The 19313-nt window shown below is 55.8% G+C and overlaps 1 protein-coding gene across 4 annotated transcripts; it reads left to right on the top strand.

Moving 5' to 3' along the window:
- The first annotated feature begins 1113 nt into the window (after positions 1-1113).
- On the top strand, positions 1114-12840 carry LOC144951290 (phosducin-like protein). Of its 4 annotated transcripts, none has more exons than XM_078881483.1 (5): positions 1114-1163; positions 3056-3264; positions 5556-5734; positions 6734-6909; positions 10915-12840. In XM_078881483.1, the coding sequence occupies exons 3-5, from the start codon at positions 5560-5562 to the stop codon at positions 11536-11538; spliced, it is 975 nt and encodes a 324-aa protein (XP_078737609.1). In that variant the 5' UTR covers positions 1114-1163; positions 3056-3264; positions 5556-5559; the 3' UTR covers positions 11539-12840. The 4 variants fall into 4 exon arrangements, with proteins under 4 accessions (XP_078737609.1, XP_078737610.1, XP_078737612.1 ...); XM_078881484.1 differs by having other exon boundaries at positions 1134-1163; positions 3119-3264; XM_078881486.1 differs by lacking the exon at positions 1114-1163 and adding an exon at positions 1314-1487 and having other exon boundaries at positions 3119-3264.
- The last annotated feature ends 6473 nt before the right edge of the window (positions 12841-19313 follow it).

The following is a 19313-nucleotide window of genomic DNA, read 5'->3' as shown; positions in this document are numbered from 1 at the left end:
TGGCAGTGTTTGAGTCTGTGGGCATCTCCTATCAGCCCTCCCCACCTCCTCCCCCACCATCTCTCCCTCCCCTCCCCACCTCCTCCCCCACCATCTCCTCCCCGACCTCCTTCCTCCCACCCCCCACTTTCCCACCCCCCAACTCCTCCCTCCCTCCCCCAAAACCTACCCCCCACCTTCTCCTCCCCGACTTTTCTTCCCCCCCCCAAAATCCTCCTCCCCCCGCTCCTCCCCCCGCTATCCCTCCCCCCCCACCTCTTCCCCCACCTCCTCCCCACCTCCTCCCCCACCTCCCTCCCCCCCACCTCCTCCCCCCACCTCCTCCCCACCTCCTCCCCCACCTCCTCCCCCCACCTCCCCAACTCTTCCTCCCCCACCTCCCCCCCACCTCCACCTCCCCCCACCTCCCCCCACCTCCCCCCCTCACCTCCCCCCCTCCCCCCACCTCCCCCCTCACCTCCCCCCCTCCACCCCTCCCCCCTCACCTCCCCCCACCTCCCCCCCTCACCTCCCCCCTCACCTCCCCCCCTCACCTCCCCCCTCACCTCCCCCCCCTCACCTCCCCCCTCACCTCCCCCCACCTCCCCCCTCACCTCCCCCCTCACCTCCCCCCACCTCCCCTCCACCTCCCCCTACCTCCCCCCCACCTCCCCCCCACCTCCCCCCACCCCCTCCCCTCACCTCCCCCCCTCACCTCCCCCCTCACCTCCCCCCACCTCCCCCACCTCCCCCCTCGCCTTCCCCCTCGCCTCCCCCTCGCACTGCCCCCCACCTCCCCCTCATCTGCCCCCACCTCCCCCCCACCTCCCCCCACCTCCCCCCCACACCTCCCCCCACCTCCCCCTCACCTCCCCCCCACCTCCCCCCCACCTCCCCCCTCGCCTCCCCCCCACCTCCCCCCTACCATTGACGGGGCGCTGAGCGGGCAGACACCCCCCCGGCCCCTCACAGCCCCGCCCCTCACAGCCCCGCCCCTCACAGCCCCGCCCCTCACAGCCCCGCCCCTCACAGCCCCGCCCCTCACAGCCCCGCCCCTCACAGCCCCGCCCCTCACAGCCCCGCCCCTCACAGCCCCGCCCCTCATAGCCCCGCCCCTCACAGCCCCGCCCCCCCCCTCTCTCCTTCCTCTCCCACCCGATCGATCGGCCCTTCAAACTGAGGAGGTATTTTTTTAAATTTCTATTTTCTCTCTCTCTACGCTTCCGTCGGTTGTGTTTATTTGTGTGTGTGTGTTGCAGTGTGTCTCGTTCTATTAATAATAATTTTATTTTTAAAAATAAATTATCGCCACCACCCCCCTCACGCACCCCCTCGCGACGGCCCATCGCGGGAGCCTGGCCCTGGGCCTAAACCCCGTCGGAGCCTCCAGATTTTCCTAGCGGACTTCCTGCCGGCCGGTGTTGAGGAGGCGGCGGCGGCGGCTGCGTGAATCGGAGCTCCCCCTTCGGTCTCATCGCGAGGTTTTCTTCTCGTGCCCGGCGCTTACCGTGAGAGTGTCCACACGGCGGGTTGGGAGGCCGGGCCCCTGCACACTCAGAGACGGCAGAGATTTATACAGAATCAATCGGGAGATTAAAAAAAAAATGTAAGCCCGAGTCTATGGGCAGTGTTGAGTCTATGGGCAGTGCTGAGTCTATGGGCAGTGTTGAGTCTATGGGCAGTGTTGAGTCTGTGGGCAGTGTTGAGTCTATGGGCAGTGTTGAGTCTGTGGGCAGTGTTGAGTCTATGGGCAGTGTTGAGTCTGTGGGCAGTGTGAGTCTATGGGCAGTGTTGAGTCTATGGGCAGTGTTGAGTCTATGGGCAGTGTTGAGTCTGTGGGCAGTGTTGAGTCTATGAGCAGTGTTGAGTCTATGGGCAGTGTTGAGTCTGTGGGCAGTGTGAGTCTATGGGCAGTGTTGAGTCTATGGGCAGTGTTGAGTCTGTGGGCAGTGTTGAGTCTATGAGCAGTGTTGAGTCTATGGGCAGTGTTGAGTCTATGGGCAGTGTTGAGTCTATGGGCAGTGTTGAGTCTGTGGGCAGTGTTGAGTCTATGGGCAGTGTTGAGTCTGTGGGCAGTGTTGAGTCTATGAGCAGTGTTGAGTCTGTGGGCAGTGTGAGTCTATGGGCAGTGTTGAGTCTATGGGCAGTGCTGAGTCTATGGGCAGTGCTGAGTCTATGGGCAGTGCTGAGTCTATGGGCAGTGTTGAGTCTATGGGCAGTGTTGAGTCTATGGGCAGTGTGAGTCTGTGGGCAGTGTTGAGTCTATGGGCAGTGTGAGTCTATGGGCAGTGTTGAGTCTGTGGGCAGTGTTGAGTCTATGGGCAGTGTTGAGTCTATGGGCAGTGTGAGTCTATGGGCAGTGTGAGTCTATGGGCAGTGTGAGTCTATGGGCAGTGTGAGTCTATGGGCAGTGTGAGTCTATGGGCAGTGTGAGTCTATGGGCAGTGTGAGTCTGTGGGCAGTGTTGAGTCTATGGGCAGTGTGAGTCTGTGGGCAGTGTGTATGCAATGAGCACACACCAAAGACAAAGATCCAACCCATATAGCCTTCACAGACTGTAGGGGCAAGTGCTGTTAGCGAGCGCCTATGAAGGCCGGCACGGCACACGAGGGGGTGGGTGGGCAGCACCATGCCCGGCCGCCTTTGTCTCCCCGGTGGCGATGTTTCTACACCCCACACAAGGTGCTCATTTGAGGGCCAGTCGACCTAGGCGGGAGACGCAGGACCGATTCCGATATCCTCACTGTTATTAGACTTCAGTGGGAATGTACGTATGTGTGTTGTACTTCTTTAGCGCCGTACGTAGCCAACCGTGCTAATCGGAGGTGCGGGGGAAGGACAACAAACTAAACACAAAAAGCAGTTCTCAAGAAATTAGTTTTCAGTCGAGATTTAAAAGTGGCGTCCGAATCTCGGAAGGAAGAGCGTTCCAGACAGAATTAAATTCGGGTCGCCGGCTCTGCAGCCCAGCGCGCTAACCGCTACACCACCGCTCCCCCACGCAACTGTACAGATCACACGGCCGCTCTTGACAACGTTAATGGATCCTCTCTCCCCTGCTCCCCGCCCCCCACAGGATTGCGCTTCGGTAATCCGGGGGGGGCCGACGCCACCGCTGATCCCTCGCCATCTGCCGCAGACGCCGCTGTCCGGGACGACGTGACGGACGACGTGACGGCCGACGTGACGGACGCGGCGGGCGTCTCCGTGCGATCGCTCTCTCCCCGTCGCTCCCTCCGAGCCGCCTCTCCACGTTCGCCGCGAGCACCGCGGGACGCCGCCACGGTGAGAGACGGCCCTGCCGAGTGGGTGTGACGGTGCGCGTTGGCGAGTGGCCTCTTGTGTTTGAGCTGTGGTTATATTGGAGCGGTGGCGCAGCGGTTTGCACGCCGCGGTACGAACCCACCCGGCGAGCTGGGTTCGATTCCCGCTCGCGGCCAACACCGGTGACGATTATCTAAACCCGGTCATGGGCCTCGCCTAGGTCGACTCGGCATTAAATGGGGTCCTGGTGCAATGGGGGAACACAAAAGTCGGCCGGGCGTGGTGCTGGTGTGAGCGTGTGAGTGTGTGAGCGTGTGAGCGTGAGAGCGTGCGAGTGTGAGAGCGTGTGAGCGTGTGAGCGTGCGAGCGTGTGAGCGTGTGAGCGTGAGAGCGTGTGAGCGTGCGAGCGTGGGAGCGTGCGAGCGTGTGAGTGTGTGAGCGTGCGAGCGTGTGAGCGTGTGAGCGTGTGAGCGTGCGAGCGTGAGAGCGTGCGAGTGTGTGAGCGTGCGAGCGTGTGAGCGTGTGAGCGTGCGAGCGTGCGAGCGTGAGAGCGTGAGAGCGTGTGAGCGTGCGAGCGTGTGAGCGTGCGAGCGTGTGAGCGTGCGAGCGTGAGAGCGTGCGAGCGTGCGAGCGTGAGAGCGTGAGAGCGTGTGAGCGTGCGAGCGTGCGAGCGTGCGAGCGTGCGAGCGTGCGAGCGTGCGAGCGTGCGAGCGTGCGAGCGTGACAGCGTGCGAGCGTGAGAGCGTGCGAGCGTGCGAGCGTGCGAGCGTGCGAGCGTGACAGCGTGACAGCGTGACAGCGTGCGAGCGTGCGAGCGTGCGAGCGTGAGAGCGTGACAGCGTGACAGCGTGACAGCGTGACAGCGTGACAGCGTGCGAGCCTGCGAGCCTGCGAGCGTGAGAGCGTGCGAGCGTGAGAGCGTGCGAGCGTGCGAGCGTGAGAGCGTGCGAGCGTGCGAGCGTGAGAGCGTGACAGCGTGAGAGCGTGAGAGCGTGCGAGCGTGCGAGCGTGAGAGCGTGCGAGCGTGCGAGCGTGCGAGCGTGAGAGCGTGCGAGCGTGAGAGCGTGTGCTGGTATCGGGTGCGTGGTGCGGTACCGTTGTCACACTCTTGGCTCTGCGGCAGCGCGCTCGGCCGCTTGTTGTAGGCGCCCGTGGTTCGATCCCGGCCCGCCCGATCGCCACCACGGTGGCTGCGATGAAGCGTCACATGTCACACTTGGCGCCGCGTCTGCTTCACGGCGGACGTTAAAGATCCTCCCCGGATGAGTCGATCGTTGTGCGACGGCGTGCCAATGTGCGACTGTGCGCACGGCAGCAGCAGCAGCAACAACGCCCTCTCGCCGCGACGATTACCGCCGACTGCGTCCGTGAGACGCTCACGGACGGCTCCTAAGCAGGCTGCTAAAGGCTGTAACGGGGGATCTTTGTGTTTGTTTGTGTGTGCTCGCGCGCAAAGTTTTACTCCGCTCATCAAGGAGCATAAACCGTCACGCGAACTCCGCTCATCCTTGCAGTAGCAGCGGATTTTGGCTTGGCCGTTGAACAAAGACGGTCACCCCACCGCGCGCTTTCACATGCGCTTGTACAGCCGTCTGGAACGCTCTTCCTTCCGATATTAGGAAGCCACTGGAGCGATGCACTTTTAAATGGTCTAGATTGAAAACTCATTCGTTTAGCATTGCTTTTCGTGGTTAGTTTGTTGTCCTTTCCTCGCACCTCCGATTAGCACGGTTGGCTACGTACGGTGCGAAAGAAGTTCAACGTGCGTACGTGCTTTATTTGGCGGTAGCCAAGTGTTAAACTAAAATTTTATTTTATTTACCAACCCACTGAGCTATGTAGCTCTTTTTCAGAAGTCACCTGCCCAGAAGTGATAGCTCAACGAAGTGGTTTATCACCATCGTGTGGAAATGTACAGCAGACGAATACTCTAAGCGCCATGTTTATAAATATGGAGGGAGAAACCGGAGTTACACGGAGAAAAATCCACGCGACCGCGGAGAGAGAGACACGCAAACTCCAAATATACAGCAGCAGGCGTCAGGGTCTGGATCGAACCCACTACCTCCTGCATACCGGGCGAGGTAGTCAACATCTCCTAGCCACCGTGATGATGATGATGATGATGAGAAAGAGAGACACGCAAACTCCAAATACACAGCAGCAGGCGTCAGGATCCAACCCACGACCTCCTGTATACCAGGCGAGGTAGTTAACATCTCCTAGCCACCGTGGCGCTATAAGAGCGATAGCGCCAATATTAATTGACTCCCCCCCCCCCCCCCCTGTTGCCACGTCTCATTGGTGCACAGCGTCATGACGACACTGGACGATAAGCTGCTGGGAGAGAAGACGCAGTACTACTGCAGCAGCAGCAGCGGCAGCGAGGGCGAGGAGGAGGAGGAGGACGGTGCGGGGACCGGGCCGGCTGGCGGGCCCTCCCAGGGCGTGGGGCCCAACGTCTCCTGTCAGGGCCCCGCAAGCAACACTGGTGAGTTTGTGTACGCGCGTGTGTGTACGTGTGTGTACGTGTGTGTGCGTGTGTGTACGTGCGGGTACGTGCGTGTGTGTACGAGTCAGAGGTCGCAACCGAGTACCCGATACTCGTACCCTACCCGATACTCGGCTACCCGTACCCGGCCGGGTACGGGTAGCCGTTTGCGACCCTGGTGCGGCCGGGTACAGGTAGGCCGTGAGTCACTGGTTGAGTCACCGTTTGTCACTCATTTCGGGTAGGGTACGGGTAGGGGTAGGGAACGGGTACCCGTACTTGGCCGGGTACGGGTACTGGTACCCATTTGCAACCCTGGTGCGGCCGGGTACGGGTAAGGAATCAAAACCCGTTTGCGACCTCTGGTACGAGTGTGTACAAGTGTGTATGTTGAGTTTGTTGTTGGAGGCAGTCGCCCTCCAACAACAACGGAGGGCGGAGGAGCGACACTCACAACGAGCGGAGCGCCGGGTGGCTAAAGCACAGCAAGTTGGCACAGTAGGGGGCACAGGTGGTGCATCAGCCAGTCATCTCGGTCATCTCAGTCAGTCGACCCGTGGCACCTGCTGGGTCTGCCCCGTGACCTCCTGCCAGCGGGCGTTCGACACTTCACGTGGCCTCAAGGTGCACATGGCTTGGCACAAGCGTCGTGGTGACGTCACCGCCACTTAGTGGTGAATGGCGGCTGTTGTTGTGTTGAGTCTACGGGCAGCGTTGAGTCTATGGGCAGCGTTGAGTCTATGTGCAGTGTTAGTCTACGGGCAGTGTTAGTCTACGGGCAGTGTTGAGTCTATGTGCAGTGTTAGTCTACGGGCAGTGTGTATGTACGTTGAACTTCTTTTGCACTGCACGTAGCCAACCGGTGCGTCAGGCATCCGCATTTGCCACGGTTCGTCCGGACGACGTAAACGTGCGCGCACGTCGTCGGAGCGGGTCAAACGACGGCACGGCGAACGACTGTCAGCCCGCCGCGTCGCTCCCACCCCCCTCGCCCCGCAGGTCCCAAGGGCGTGCTGGCGGACTGGCGCCGCTACAAGCAGCTGGAGGCGGAGGGGCGCGAGGGGGCGCGGCGCGAGCGGGAGCACCTTCACCGCTCCCTCGCCTTCACCTGCCAGTCGTACGGCGACGAGCAGCGCGAGCGCGAGCACCAGCTGCAGGAGCGCATCGCCAAGAAGGTGAGAGGGCGGCGATGACGACGACGACGACGCGAAACCTCGTGTTGAAAGGGTAGTGCCATGTGTGCGTGTGTGTATCTGTGTATCTGTGTGCGTGTGTGCGTCTGTGTGTGTGTGTGCGTCTGTGTATCTGTGTGTGTGCGTGCGTCTGTGTATCTGTGTGTGTGTGTGCATCTGTGTATCTGCGTGTGTGTGTGCGTCTGTGTATCTGCGTGTGTGTGTGCGTCTGTGTATCTGCGTGTGTGCGTGCGTCTGTGTATCTGTGTGTGTGCGTGCGTCTGTGTATCTGTGTGTGTGTGTGCGTCTGTGTATCTGTGTGTGTGTGTGTGTGTGCGTCTATGTATCTGTGTGTGTGCGTCTGTGTATCTGTGTGTGTGTGTGCGTCTGTGTATCTGCGTGTGTGTGTGCGTCTGTGTATCTGCGTGTGTGTGTGCGTCTGTGTATCTGCGTGTGTGTGTGCGTCTGTGTATCTGCGTGTGTGTGTGTGCGTCTGTGTATCTGTGTGTGTGTGTGCGTCTGTGTATCTGTGTGTGTGTGTGCATCTGTGTATCTGCGTGTGTGTGTGCGTCTGTGTATCTGCGTGTGTGTGTGCGTCTGTGTATCTGCGTGTGTGCGTGCGTCTGTGTATCTGTGTGTGTGCGTGCGTCTGTGTATCTGTGTGTGTGTGTGCGTCTGTGTATCTGTGTGTGTGTGTGTGTGTGCGTCTATGTATCTGTGTGTGTGCGTCTGTGTATCTGTGTGTGTGTGTGCGTCTGTGTATCTGCGTGTGTGTGTGCGTTTGTGTATCTGCGTGTGTGTGTGCGTCTGTGTATCTGCGTGTGTGTGTGCGTCTGTGTATCTGCGTGTGTGTGTGTGCGTCTGTGTATCTGTGTGTGTGTGTGCGTCTGTGTATCTGTGTGTGTGTGTGCGTCTGTGTATCTGCGTGTGTGTGTGCGTCTGTCTATCTGTGTGTGTGTATGCGTCTGTGTATCTGTGTGTGTGTGCGTCTGTGTATCTGCGTGTGTGTGTGTGCGTCTGTGTATCTGCGTGTGTGTGTGCGTCTGTGTATCTGCGTGTGTGTGCGTGCGTCTGTGTATCTGTGTGTGTGTGTGCGTCTGTGTATCTGTGTGTGTGTGTGTGTGCGTCTGTGTATCTGTGTGTGTGTGTGTGTGCGTCTGTGTATCTGTGTGTGTGTGTGCGTCTGTGTATCTGTGTGTGTGTGTGCGTGTGTGTGTATCTGTGTGTGTGTGCGTCTGTGTATCTGTGTGTGTGTGTGCGTCTGTGTATCTGTGTGTGTGTGTGCGTCTGTGTATCTGCGTGTGTGTGTGCGTCTGTGTATCTGTGTGTGTGTGTGTGCGTCTGTGTATCTGTGTGTGTGTGTGTGTGTCTGTGTATCTGTGTGTGTGTGTGCGTCTGTGTATCTGTGTGTGTGTGTGCGTGTCTGTGTATCTGTGTGTGCGTGTGCGTCTGTGTATCTGCGTGTGTGTGTGCGTCTGTGTATCTGTGTGTGTGTGTGCGTCTGTGTATCTGTGTGTGTGTGCGTCTGTGTATCTGCGTGTGTGTGTGTGCGTCTGTGTATCTGCGTGTGTGTGTGCGTCTGTGTATCTGCGTGTGTGTGTGCGTCTGTGTATCTGTGTGTGTGTGCGTGCGTCTGTGTATCTGTGTGTGTGTGTGCGTCTGTGTATCTGTGTGTGTGTGCGTCTGTGTATCTGTGTGTGTGTGTGTGTGCGTCTGTGTATCTGTGTGTGTGTGTGCGTCTGTGTATCTGTGTGTGTGTGTGCGTGTGTGTGTATCTGTGTGTGTGTGCGTCTGTGTATCTGTGTGTGTGTGTGCGTCTGTGTATCTGTGTGTGTGTGTGCGTCTGTGTATCTGCGTGTGTGTGTGCGTCTGTGTATCTGTGTGTGTGTGTGTGCGTCTGTGTATCTGTGTGTGTGTGCGCGTCTGTGTATCTGCGTGTGCGTGTGCGTCTGTGTATCTGCGTGTGTGTGTGCGTCTGTGTATCTGCATGTGTGTGTGCGTCTGTGTATCTGCGTGTGTGTGTGCGTCTGTGTATCTGCGTGTGTGTGTGTGCGTCTGTGTATCTGTGTGTGTGTGTGCGTCTGTGTATCTGTGTGTGTGTGTGTGGAGGTGGGGAGCGGTGGTGCAGCGGTGAGTGCCGCTGCGCTATGAACCCGGCGACCCGAGTTTGATTCCCGCTCACGGCCTACACCGGTGATGATTATCTCAACCGGTCCTGGGCCTCTCCTAGGTCGACTCAGCCTCAAATGAGTACCTGGTGCGGTGTGTAAACATCGCCACTAGGGAGACAAAGGCAGTTGGGTGTGGTGCTGGCCACCCAACCCACTCGTGTGCCGTGCCGGCCTTCATAGGTGCTCGCTAACAGCACTTGCCCCTACAGTCTGTTAAGGCTATACGGGGGATCTTTATCTTTTGTGTGTGGAGGTGGGGAGCGGTGGAGTAGCGGTGAGCGCTGCGCTGCGCTATGAACCCGGCGACCCGGTTTCGATTCCCGCTCACGGCTAACACCAGTGACGATTATCTTAACCGGTCCTGGGCCTCCCCTAGGTCGACTCAGCCTCAAATGAGTACCTGGTGCAGTGTGTAAACATCGCCACTGGGGAGACAAATGCAGTTGGGCGTGGTGCTGGCCACCCAACCCACTCGTGTGCCGTGCCGGCCTTCATAGGTGCTCGCTAAAAGCACTTGCCCCTACAGTCTGTTAAAGCTATACGGGGGATCTTTATCTTTTGTGTGTGGAGGTGGCGAGCGGTGGAGTAGCGGTGAGCGCTACGCTGCGCTATGAACCCGGCGACCCGGTTTCGATTCCCGCTCACGGCTAACACCGGTGATGATTATCTGAACCGGTCCTGGGCCTCCCCTAGGTCGACTCAGCCTCAAATGAGTACCTGGTGCGGTGTGTAAACGTCGCCACTAGGGAGACAAAGGCGGTCGGGCGTGGTGCTGGCCACCCAACCCACTCGTGTGCCGTGCCGGCCTTCAGAGGTGCCACTCGCTAACAGCACTTGCCCCTACAGTCTGTTGAGGCTAAAAAGGGGGGTCCTTTTGTCTTTGTGTGTTAAACGTCTTGAGCACCGCACATAGCCAATCGCACCAATTGGCGGTGTGGGGAGAAGGACAACAATCGAGACCAGGGGCGGGGAACCTTTTCTCTGCCAAGGGCCATTTGGATATTTATAACATCACTCGCGGGCCATACAAAATTATAATCAACTTAAAAATGAGCCCGTTATATTTGGTCAAACATTTAATGAACTCACCCCTAATGATCAACTTAAAAATTACCCTGTTGTATTTGGTCAAACATTTAATGAGCTCGCCCCTAATGCGATGGCTGGAACTGCTTCTCTCTCTTTGGCGAGGCGTGTGATGTTAGCTGGCGTTGATGATGTTGCTGCTGCTACTCGCAACTGCTTTTCCAAGTTTGCTCCGAGATTTATTGAATTTCGAGTCCCGCCTGCGGTTGCCTTGGCAGGGCCACACCAAATGATTTCGTGGGCCTCGTACGGCCCGCGGGCCGGACGTTCCCCACCCCTGATCTAGATGATGTAAAAGTGCATAACTCCAGTGGCTTCCTAATATCGGAGGAAGAGCGTTCCAGACGGCGAGGTAGTTCACATCTCCTCGCCCGCCGGCCTCATGATAAGGCGTTGCCTGAAGAGAACTTCCATGTGGACATGTTAACACCGCTGTGCGTGTGAATAAATAATAACTCAAAACTTGTTATTTTACCAGGTAAGAGAGAGAAGCAAACTCAAATATACAGCAGCAGGTGTCAGGATCGGGATCGAACATACGACCTCCCGCATACCAGGCGAGGTAGTTAACATCTCCTAGCCACCGTGATGATGATGATTATGAGAGAGACACGCAACCTCCAAATATACAGCAGCAGGTGTCAGAATCGGGATCGAACACACGACCTTCTGCACACCAGGCGAGGTAGTTAACATCTCGGCACCGCTGCACCCCCACGTGTGTGCCGGTACCTCCTCCCCCCCTCCCCAGCTGACCCTGAAGGACGACGACGATGACGACGCGGACGACGACGCGGACGACGCGGCCTTCCTGAGCGAGTACCGCGAGCGGCGCATGGCCGAGCTGCGCCGGCGCCTCTCGTCGGGCCCCCGCTACGGCGCCGTCACGGAGCTGCCGGGCGGCGAGGCGCTCCTCCGCGCCGTCGACGAGTCTCCCCCCCGCACGCCGGTGCTGGTGCACGTGTACGACGACGCCGTGCCCGCCTGCGCCGCCCTCGACGGCTGCCTCGGCTGCCTGGCGCCGCGCTACCCGTCGGCGCGCGTGTGCCGCGTGCGCGCCGCCGCCGTGGCGGGCCTGAGCGCGGCGTTCGCGAGCCGCGCGCTGCCGGCGCTGCTGGTGTATCGCGGCGGCGAGCTGGTGGGCAACTTCGTGCGCCTCTCGGACCAGCTGGGCGACGACTTCTTCGCCGACGACCTCGAGAGCTTCCTGGGCGAGCACGGCCTCCTGCCCGAGAGGGACGGCGCCGGCGTCGGCGGGGGCGGGGATGGGGGGGGATCGGACGGCTCGGCCTGCCGGCGCTCCGTCGCGGGGCCCGCCGCCGCCGCCGCCGTCGCGGCCGCTTCCAGCGACGACAGCGACCTGGACATAGACTAGCGGAGGCCGTGGTGTGGCCGAACCGTCGCGCGGTGTGTCGTGTCCGCGCGGGGGTCGTGTGTCTGCGAGCGCGTTCCCGTTGCGCCATCGCGGTCCCTGCCGGTCGCGCACCCTCCCCCTCCGACGTCTCCGCGACACGAAGGTCACCCGGCCGCCGTCGCCTCGTGGCCCGGCATCCCCGGTGTCGGTGCGACGCTCGATGGGTGTGGAGTCTGGTAATCGCCACCATCGTCCGGAGATGTTTATGGTCTCGAGCGATCGCCGTGACGGCACGCTGTACCACTTCCACCCTCGCCCCCCCCTCCCACTGCACCGTCCACCCTCTCCCCCCCCTCCCCCCCCTCCTCCTCCTCTCACTTCACCCGCTGGCTGGATGTGAGATCGTTGAAGCGTCGATCAGCTGGCCCAGACCCTGGTGACCGCACGCTGGAACGGTGCTGCAGAGCGATGTGACTGGCGAGATGTGAACTACCTTGCCTGGTGTGCAGAAGGTCGTGGGTTTAATCCCGACCCTTATGACCCATGTGCATACGGAGTTTGCATGATCTCCCCGTGGTTCGCGTTGATTTTTTCTCCGGGTCCTGGAGACTATTTTAATTTTGCCAGGTCAGGCCCACTGAGCTATGAAGTTTTTTTTCAGAAGCGACCTGGCCACAATTGATAGCTTAACGAAGTGGCTGATAATCACGTGGAAATTTATTGGCGCAGCCAAATACCATAAAGACACGTTGAATGTGGAGGGAACAACCGGAGAAAAAAGTCCACGGGGAGAGAGAGAGAGAGAGACACGCAAACTCTAAATACACAGCAGCAGGTGTCAGGATTGGGATCGAACCCACGACCTCCTGCACACCAGGAGAGGTAGTCAACATCTCCTAGCCACCGTGATGATGAGAGAGACACGCAAATTTCAAACATACAGCAGCAGGCGTCAGGGTCGAGATCGAACCCACGACCTCCTGTACACCAGGAGAGGTAGTTAACATCTCCTAGCCACCGTGATGATGAGAGAGAGAGACACGAAAAATCCAAATATACAGCAGCAGGCGTCAGGGTCGAGATCGAACCCACGACCTCCTGCGTACCAGGCGAGGGAGTTAACACCTCGGCCACCATCTGCAAGGTTCGCCCGCCTCTGTGCAGTGCAGCCTAATTTGTTACACCAGGCAAGGGATCTTTTGAGACGACCGCCACTTATCCCGTCGAACGTGGGAGACGCTTCAGACTAATTTCGTATTTAGCCGGGGAGTTTGAGATCGCCCACGTGTCTATAGTCACGTGAAGGTGGGTGGGTGGGCGGGCGGGCCACGGGACGGCTGGAGGAGTGGCTCAGTGGCAGAGGTCGCAAACGGGTTTTGATTCATCTTGGTTCTTTCGGTAAAGTCACGTAGAAGGGAAGTGATAAAATAATAAAAATAAAACATAATAAAATAATTATCACGACGTTTCGGCCACAACGCAAGCAAACGGCTGCTGGCGTTGTGGCCGAAACGTGAGAATTATTTTATTATGTTTAATTTTTATTATTTTATTACTTCCCTTCTACGTGACTTTACCAAAAGAACCAAGAAGATGAATCCCTGCAGTCACGAAAGCTTTAAATCGGGTTTTGATTCCTTACCCGTACCCGTACCCGGCCGCACCAGGGTCGCAAACGGGTACCCGTACCCTACCCGATACCTGGCTACCCGTACCCGGCCGGGTACGGGTAGGGTACGGGTATTGGGTACCCGATTGCGACCTCTGGGATGAAGCCATGTTGCAGGCATGGGTGGGTTGATTCTAGGAACTTGAATTGTGAGAAGAGACAAGACGTTGGGAAATGAGTGACAAACGGTGACTCACCAGTGACTCACGGCCTACCCGTACCCGTACCCGGCCGCACCAGGGTCGCAAACGGGTACCCGTTCCCGGCTGGGTACGGGTAGCCGGGTATCGGGTAGGGTACGGGTATCGGGTACCCGGTTGCGACCTCTGTCATGGTGTTACCGAGTGGTCCGTGATTTTGAGACTGGGAAAGCCTCATCGATTCTCAAGGCTCTCTTTCAAGAGGGTCATGACAAATTTTCGGGGGGGGGGGGGGCAGTGAGGTGTGGCGATGTTGCTATATATGTGATCCCGGTTTGGTGATTCGAAGGTAATTCTTCAGCATTGCGATGCTTTGGCCAATACCTGTCACACTGTGTCTCTTTAGCTTATGGGAGAGAACCAGAAAAACCAGGGAAAGAAACACAATTTATTATGGAGAACAGGGGGAGATCGTATAAATTACACACATTTACACAGAGGCTAACGATCCCCGTGTACCCTGTAACAGACTGTTGAGGTTGCCTTTGTCTCCCTCGTAGCGATGTTCACGTCGCACCAGCTTCTCGTTTTGACGCCGAGTCGACCTAGAGGAGGCACACGACTGGTCCTGGTGTCGGCCGTGAGCAGCAATTAAAATCGTGTCGGCCGCGTTCTCATAGCGGGCGCGCTAACCACTGTGCTTCCACTCCCCACTCTGCAGAATAACACGGGGATATGATACAACAACAACCACCATTCGCCACTAAGTAGCAGTGACGTCACCACGGCAATTGTGCCAGGCTACGTGCACGTTGAGGCCACGTGAAGTGTCGAACGCCCGCTGGCAGGAGGTCACGGTGAAGACTCAGGTGCCATGGGTTGACTGAGATGAGTGGCCGATGCACCACCTGTGCCCCCTACTGTACCAACTTGCTGCGCTTTAGCCACCCGGCGCTCCGCTCGTTGTTGTGAGTGTCGCTGCTCCGCCCTCCGTTGTTGTTGGAGGGCGACTGCCTCCAACTGCCCAGTAGCGTCCTTCACGAGCCTCCTCCACAGAGGCCGATCTTGACACCGCTGGTACCGGTCATCGGCAAGTCCACTCAGCTCCACGTCCTCCTGTACCACATCGCTCCATCTCTTCTCTAGCCCGTGCCGTGCCCGTTTAGCCCCCTAGATCCGGCCGAGATGATACAACCTCCACACATGCGCACAGCCACAGGCACCCGAGTGGGAAATCGAACCCAGGCGCTTCCTGCTGTGTCGCTCCAGTGTTGCCGCGGCGCCGCCTTGCGGAGCCTGCTTGCGACCGTCCGTTGGAGGCGTCGTCGTGAGCCTTGACGTCCGTGCAATTTGGGGTGTTGTGGGGAGCGGTGGTGCAGCGGTTAGCTACGCCGCTGCTTTGCTACGAACCCGGCTGCGAGCTCGAGTTCGATTCCCGCTCGCGGCCACCGACGCCGCCGTTGATGATTATCTGAACCGTTCGTGGGCCTCAATTGAGTTACCTGGTTCTAGATTTGAAGCTTTCGTGACTGCAAGGATTCATACTCTTAGTTCTTTCGGTAAAGTCACGTAGGTAAAAAATGAAATTAAAATTAATAAAAATAAAAACAATAATTAATTTCATTTTTTACCTACGTGACTTTACCGAAAGAACCGAGTACCTGGTGCGGTGTGTAACACAAAAAACACAACGCCACTGGGGGAGACAAAGGCAGCCGTGCGTGGTGCTGGCCACCCACCCCCCTCGTGTGTCGTGCCGGCCTTCATAGGTGCTGCTGCTCACTAACAGCACTTGCCCCAACAGCCAGTTAAGGCTACACGGGGGATCTGTGTCTTTGTGTGTAGGTGCTCGCTAACAGCACTTGCCCGAGCAGTATGTTAAGGCTACACGGGGGATCTTTGTCTTTGTGTGTAGGTGCTCGCTAACAGCACTTGCCCCAACAGTCTGTTATGGCTACACGGGGGATCTTTGTCTTTGTGTGTAGGTGCTCGCTAACAGCACTTGCCCCAACAGTCTGTTATGGCTACACGGGGGATCTTTGTCTTTGTGTGTAGGTGCTCGCTTACAGCACTTGCCCCAACAGTCTGTTAAGGCTACACGGGGGATCTTTGTCTTTGTGTGTAGGTGCTCGCTTACAGCACTTGCCCCCAGCAGTTTGTTACAGGCCGTGATGGGGGTGGTGGAGGGGGGGATCTTTATTGTCGTGTTTAATATTTGTATTCATTCCACAAGAACGCGATCTGTGTATTTCAAAAGCGAGTTTATACAAATCAGCAGTGGCAGGAGAGTGACGGGAAAATAAACGCATGTTTAAATATTGCGTGTGGTGGAGTCGTGGCAGCGGCGTGCGCATCGCGATTTAAAGTGGTTGGAAAACATCGACTTAAAACTTTGGTGACTGCTGGAATTCGTATTCTTGGTTCTTCCGGTAAAGTCACGGGAAAATAATAAAAGAAAAATAATAAAAAGAAAATATTTTTTTTAGCTTTCATTATTTTAAATTTATGATTTTAATTTGATTGTTTTTATTTTATTTTTCTATTTACGTGACTTTACCGAAAGAACCAAGAATATGGTTGGACAACACTAGTCAACACACTTTAAGGTGATTTTGGGGTGCCGATTCCAAATCTGGCATCCGTTTTTGTCCATCACATCAGGTTTTTGAGATATCAAATATTGCATTTTCAATTAAAACTGCAGAAGAAAAATATTAAATAAATATGGATATCTACATAAAATTATATTATAAACGCACTATCCTAAAAATACAGCGTCATATTTTAACACTAAAGCAGTCACTGACTCGCAACAACTTGCAATCATAAGTGACAGAGTTAATTTCGGGTAAAATCAATGAAAATGGGGTATGCCGATAGCATAAAAAGGAGATGTGATAGAGCAAATCTGAGATTAGATTTGGAATCGGCACCCTGAAATTAGTCTAGAACAGCTGCAAAAGTCCAGGCCAGAAAACAATGGTTTTTTTTTGTTGACGTCACGATGTGACGAGAGGGTGGTGAACGGACAGCCTACGTGTTCGGTGCAACCCACTGCTTTGTTTTCGATGACCCACACGGCGGGGGTCCAACCCCCTTCCAAATCGCATCGGTCACCGCACGCCAGAGGTCGCAACCGGGTACCCGATACCCGTACCCTACCCGATACCCGGCTACCCGTACCCGGCCGGGTGCGGGTAGCCGTTTGCGACCCTGGTGCGGCCGGGTACGGGTACGGGTAGGCCGTGAGTCACTGGTGAGTAACCGTTTCGATTTAAAGCGTTCGTGACTGCAGGGATTCATCTTCTTGGTTCTTTCGGTAAAGTCGCGTAGAAGGGAAGTAATCAAATAATAAAAATGAAACATAATAAAATAATTCTCACAATTATGTTTTATTTTTATAATAAAAAGAACCAAGAAGATGAGTAGCCGTTTGTCACTCATTTCGGGTAGGGTACGGGTACGGGTAGGGAACGGCTACCCGTACCCGGCCGGTTACAGGTACGGGTACCCATTTGCGACCCTGGTGCGGCCGGGTACGGGTACGGCTAAGGAATCAAAACCCGTTTGCGACCTCTGCCGCACGCATCTTGTCCGCGCTAATCGCCTACGAGGGGGGAAATGCCGTCGACGCCGTTTCTTGTTTCACTGGTGGCAGAGCGCGTCGGGGAAAGTTCCGCCCCCGCGACTGTCTGCGGACCAGAGTCTCGCCACAAGAATAACAAGTATAACCCGTAAAAACAAAGTTTTTCACTATAAATCCTTTATATGCGTGGCGGCTAGAGTCCTCTCGTCCTCTGGCTTGAGATGGCTGCCACCTATGGGTCAGATGATTGTCTGCCACCATTAAGCAATTGGTAATTAAATATAATTTTTTTGTCCTAAAAAGTGTAAAATTTTGGAAAAGAATTTCACGAACATTAATTGTCACGCACAACGAGTCTGTGTGCAAAATGTCAGCTCGATTGGATCACGGGAAGTGGGTTAAAAAACGACCGAAAGATTTGCACGGTCCTAAGCAAGCAAGCAAGCGAACTTAACATAACGGATTTAAAAAGAAGAGGATCTCGGAGGTAGCTCCGTCACATCCGCTTTTGCGGGCCGTTTGTCTCGCCGCCACGGCACGGGGGAGGGTCGCCGCGAGATTTTCCGAGTGGATTCTCCGTCTCGCGATGCTGCGGCCGCGACGGAAACGGTGGCGGTAACATTTTGGGCAAAATTACCACAGGGTTTGAAGGAAGGCTGCGGGGAGAAGAACCGAGGAGAGATGCGTGCGGGTGATCCCGTTAATAAGCCCTCAATCGCTACTGAACTTTTATTTTTACACATTTTGTGTGTGGCATCTATAATTTTGGTATCTAGAATTAATACAGGTAGGAACAACAGGTTCCACACTGCCCACCAGGGATTATTTGTCTGTCGTGCATATTTGTCTGTCGTGCGCGAATGCGCTGTCCAACCAAGTTCCTACCTGCCCACTCCGAAGGAACGTGTTCATTGCCGTGACGTGGATCAGAAACGTGGTCATCACCCAACGAAAATGAAACTGAAAGGTTTTGCAGAGATAGAGCGAGAGAGACGCGCATGCCTTCTGAGCAGAGGTGTGGACTCGAGTCATGTGACTTGGACTCGAGTCAGACTCGAGTCATGAATTTGATGACTTGCGACTCGACTTGGACTTGCATAACAATGACTTTGTCCCACCTATGAGATGTGGACTCGAGTCATGTGACTTGGACTCGAGTCAGACTCGAGTCATGAATTTGATGACTTGCGACTCGACTTGGACTTGCATAACAATGACTTTGTCCCACCTATGAGATGTGGACTCGAGTCATGTGACTTGGACTCGAGTCAGACTCGAGTCATGAATTTGATGACTTGCGACTCGACTTGGACTTGCATAACAATGACTTTGTCCCACCTATGAGATGTGGACTCGAGTCATGTGACTTGGACTCGAGTCAGACTCGAGTCATGAATTTGATGACTTGCGACTCGACTTGGACTTGCATAACAATGACTTTGTCCCACCTATGAGATGTGGACTCGAGTCATGTGACTTGGACTCGAGTCAGACTCGAGTCATGAATTTGATGACTTGCGACTCGACTTGGACTTGCATAACAATGACTTTGTCCCACCTATGAGATGTGGACTCGAGTCATGTGACTTGGACTCGAGTCAGACTCGAGTCATGAATTTGATGACTTGCGACTCGACTTGGACTTGCATAACAATGACTTTGTCCCACCTATGAGATGTGGACTCGAGTCATGTGACTTGGACTCGAGTCAGACTCGAGTCATGAATTTGATGACTTGCGACTCGACTTGGACTTGCATAACAATGACTTTGTCCCACCTATGAGATGTGGACTCGAGTCATGTGACTTGGACTCGAGTCAGACTCGAGTCATGAATTTGATGACTTGCGACTCGACTTGGACTTGCATAACAATGACTTTGTCCCACCTATGAGATGTGGACTCGAGTCATGTGACTTGGACTCGAGTCAGACTCGAGTCATGAATTTGATGACTTGCGACTCGACTTGGACTTGCATAACAATGACTTTGTCCCACCTATGAGATGTGGACTCGAGTCATGTGACTTGGACTCGAGTCAGACTCGAGTCATGAATTTGATGACTTGCGACTCGACTTGGACTTGCATAACAATGACTTTGTCCCACCTATGAGATGTGGACTCGAGTCATGTGACTTGGACTCGAGTCAGACTCGAGTCATGAATTTGATGACTTGCGACTCGACTTGGACTTGCATAACAATGACTTTGTCCCACCTCTGCTTCTGAGTTTTACGCTTGGGCGAGACGGCAAAGAGGAGCCACGCGGATTTTAAGAGCACACGCAGATTGAACGACAGCACTCAAAAGTGTGAAGGAAAGTGAGCGAGCGAGTGAGTGAGGATTCTAGATTTGAAGCTTTCGTGACTGCAAGGATTCATACTCTTAGTTCTTTCGGTA

This window comes from Lampetra fluviatilis, chromosome 61, assembly GCF_964198595.1.
Source record: "Lampetra fluviatilis chromosome 61, kcLamFluv1.1, whole genome shotgun sequence".
NCBI classification, from domain to species: Eukaryota; Metazoa; Chordata; class Hyperoartia; order Petromyzontiformes; family Petromyzontidae; genus Lampetra; species Lampetra fluviatilis.
This window is presented reverse-complemented; position numbering and strand designations above follow the sequence as displayed.

Coding starts and splice junctions, on each gene's coding strand:
- LOC144951290 (XM_078881483.1), top strand. CDS start 5,560: ATGACGACACTGGACGATAAGCTGCTGGGAGAGAAGACGCAGTACTAC. Junction 5,735..6,733: donor GGGCCCCGCAAGCAACACTG/GTGAGTTTGTGT, acceptor CTCGCCCCGCAG/GTCCCAAGGGCGTGCTGGCG. Junction 6,910..10,914: donor AGGAGCGCATCGCCAAGAAG/GTGAGAGGGCGG, acceptor CCCCCTCCCCAG/CTGACCCTGAAGGACGACGA.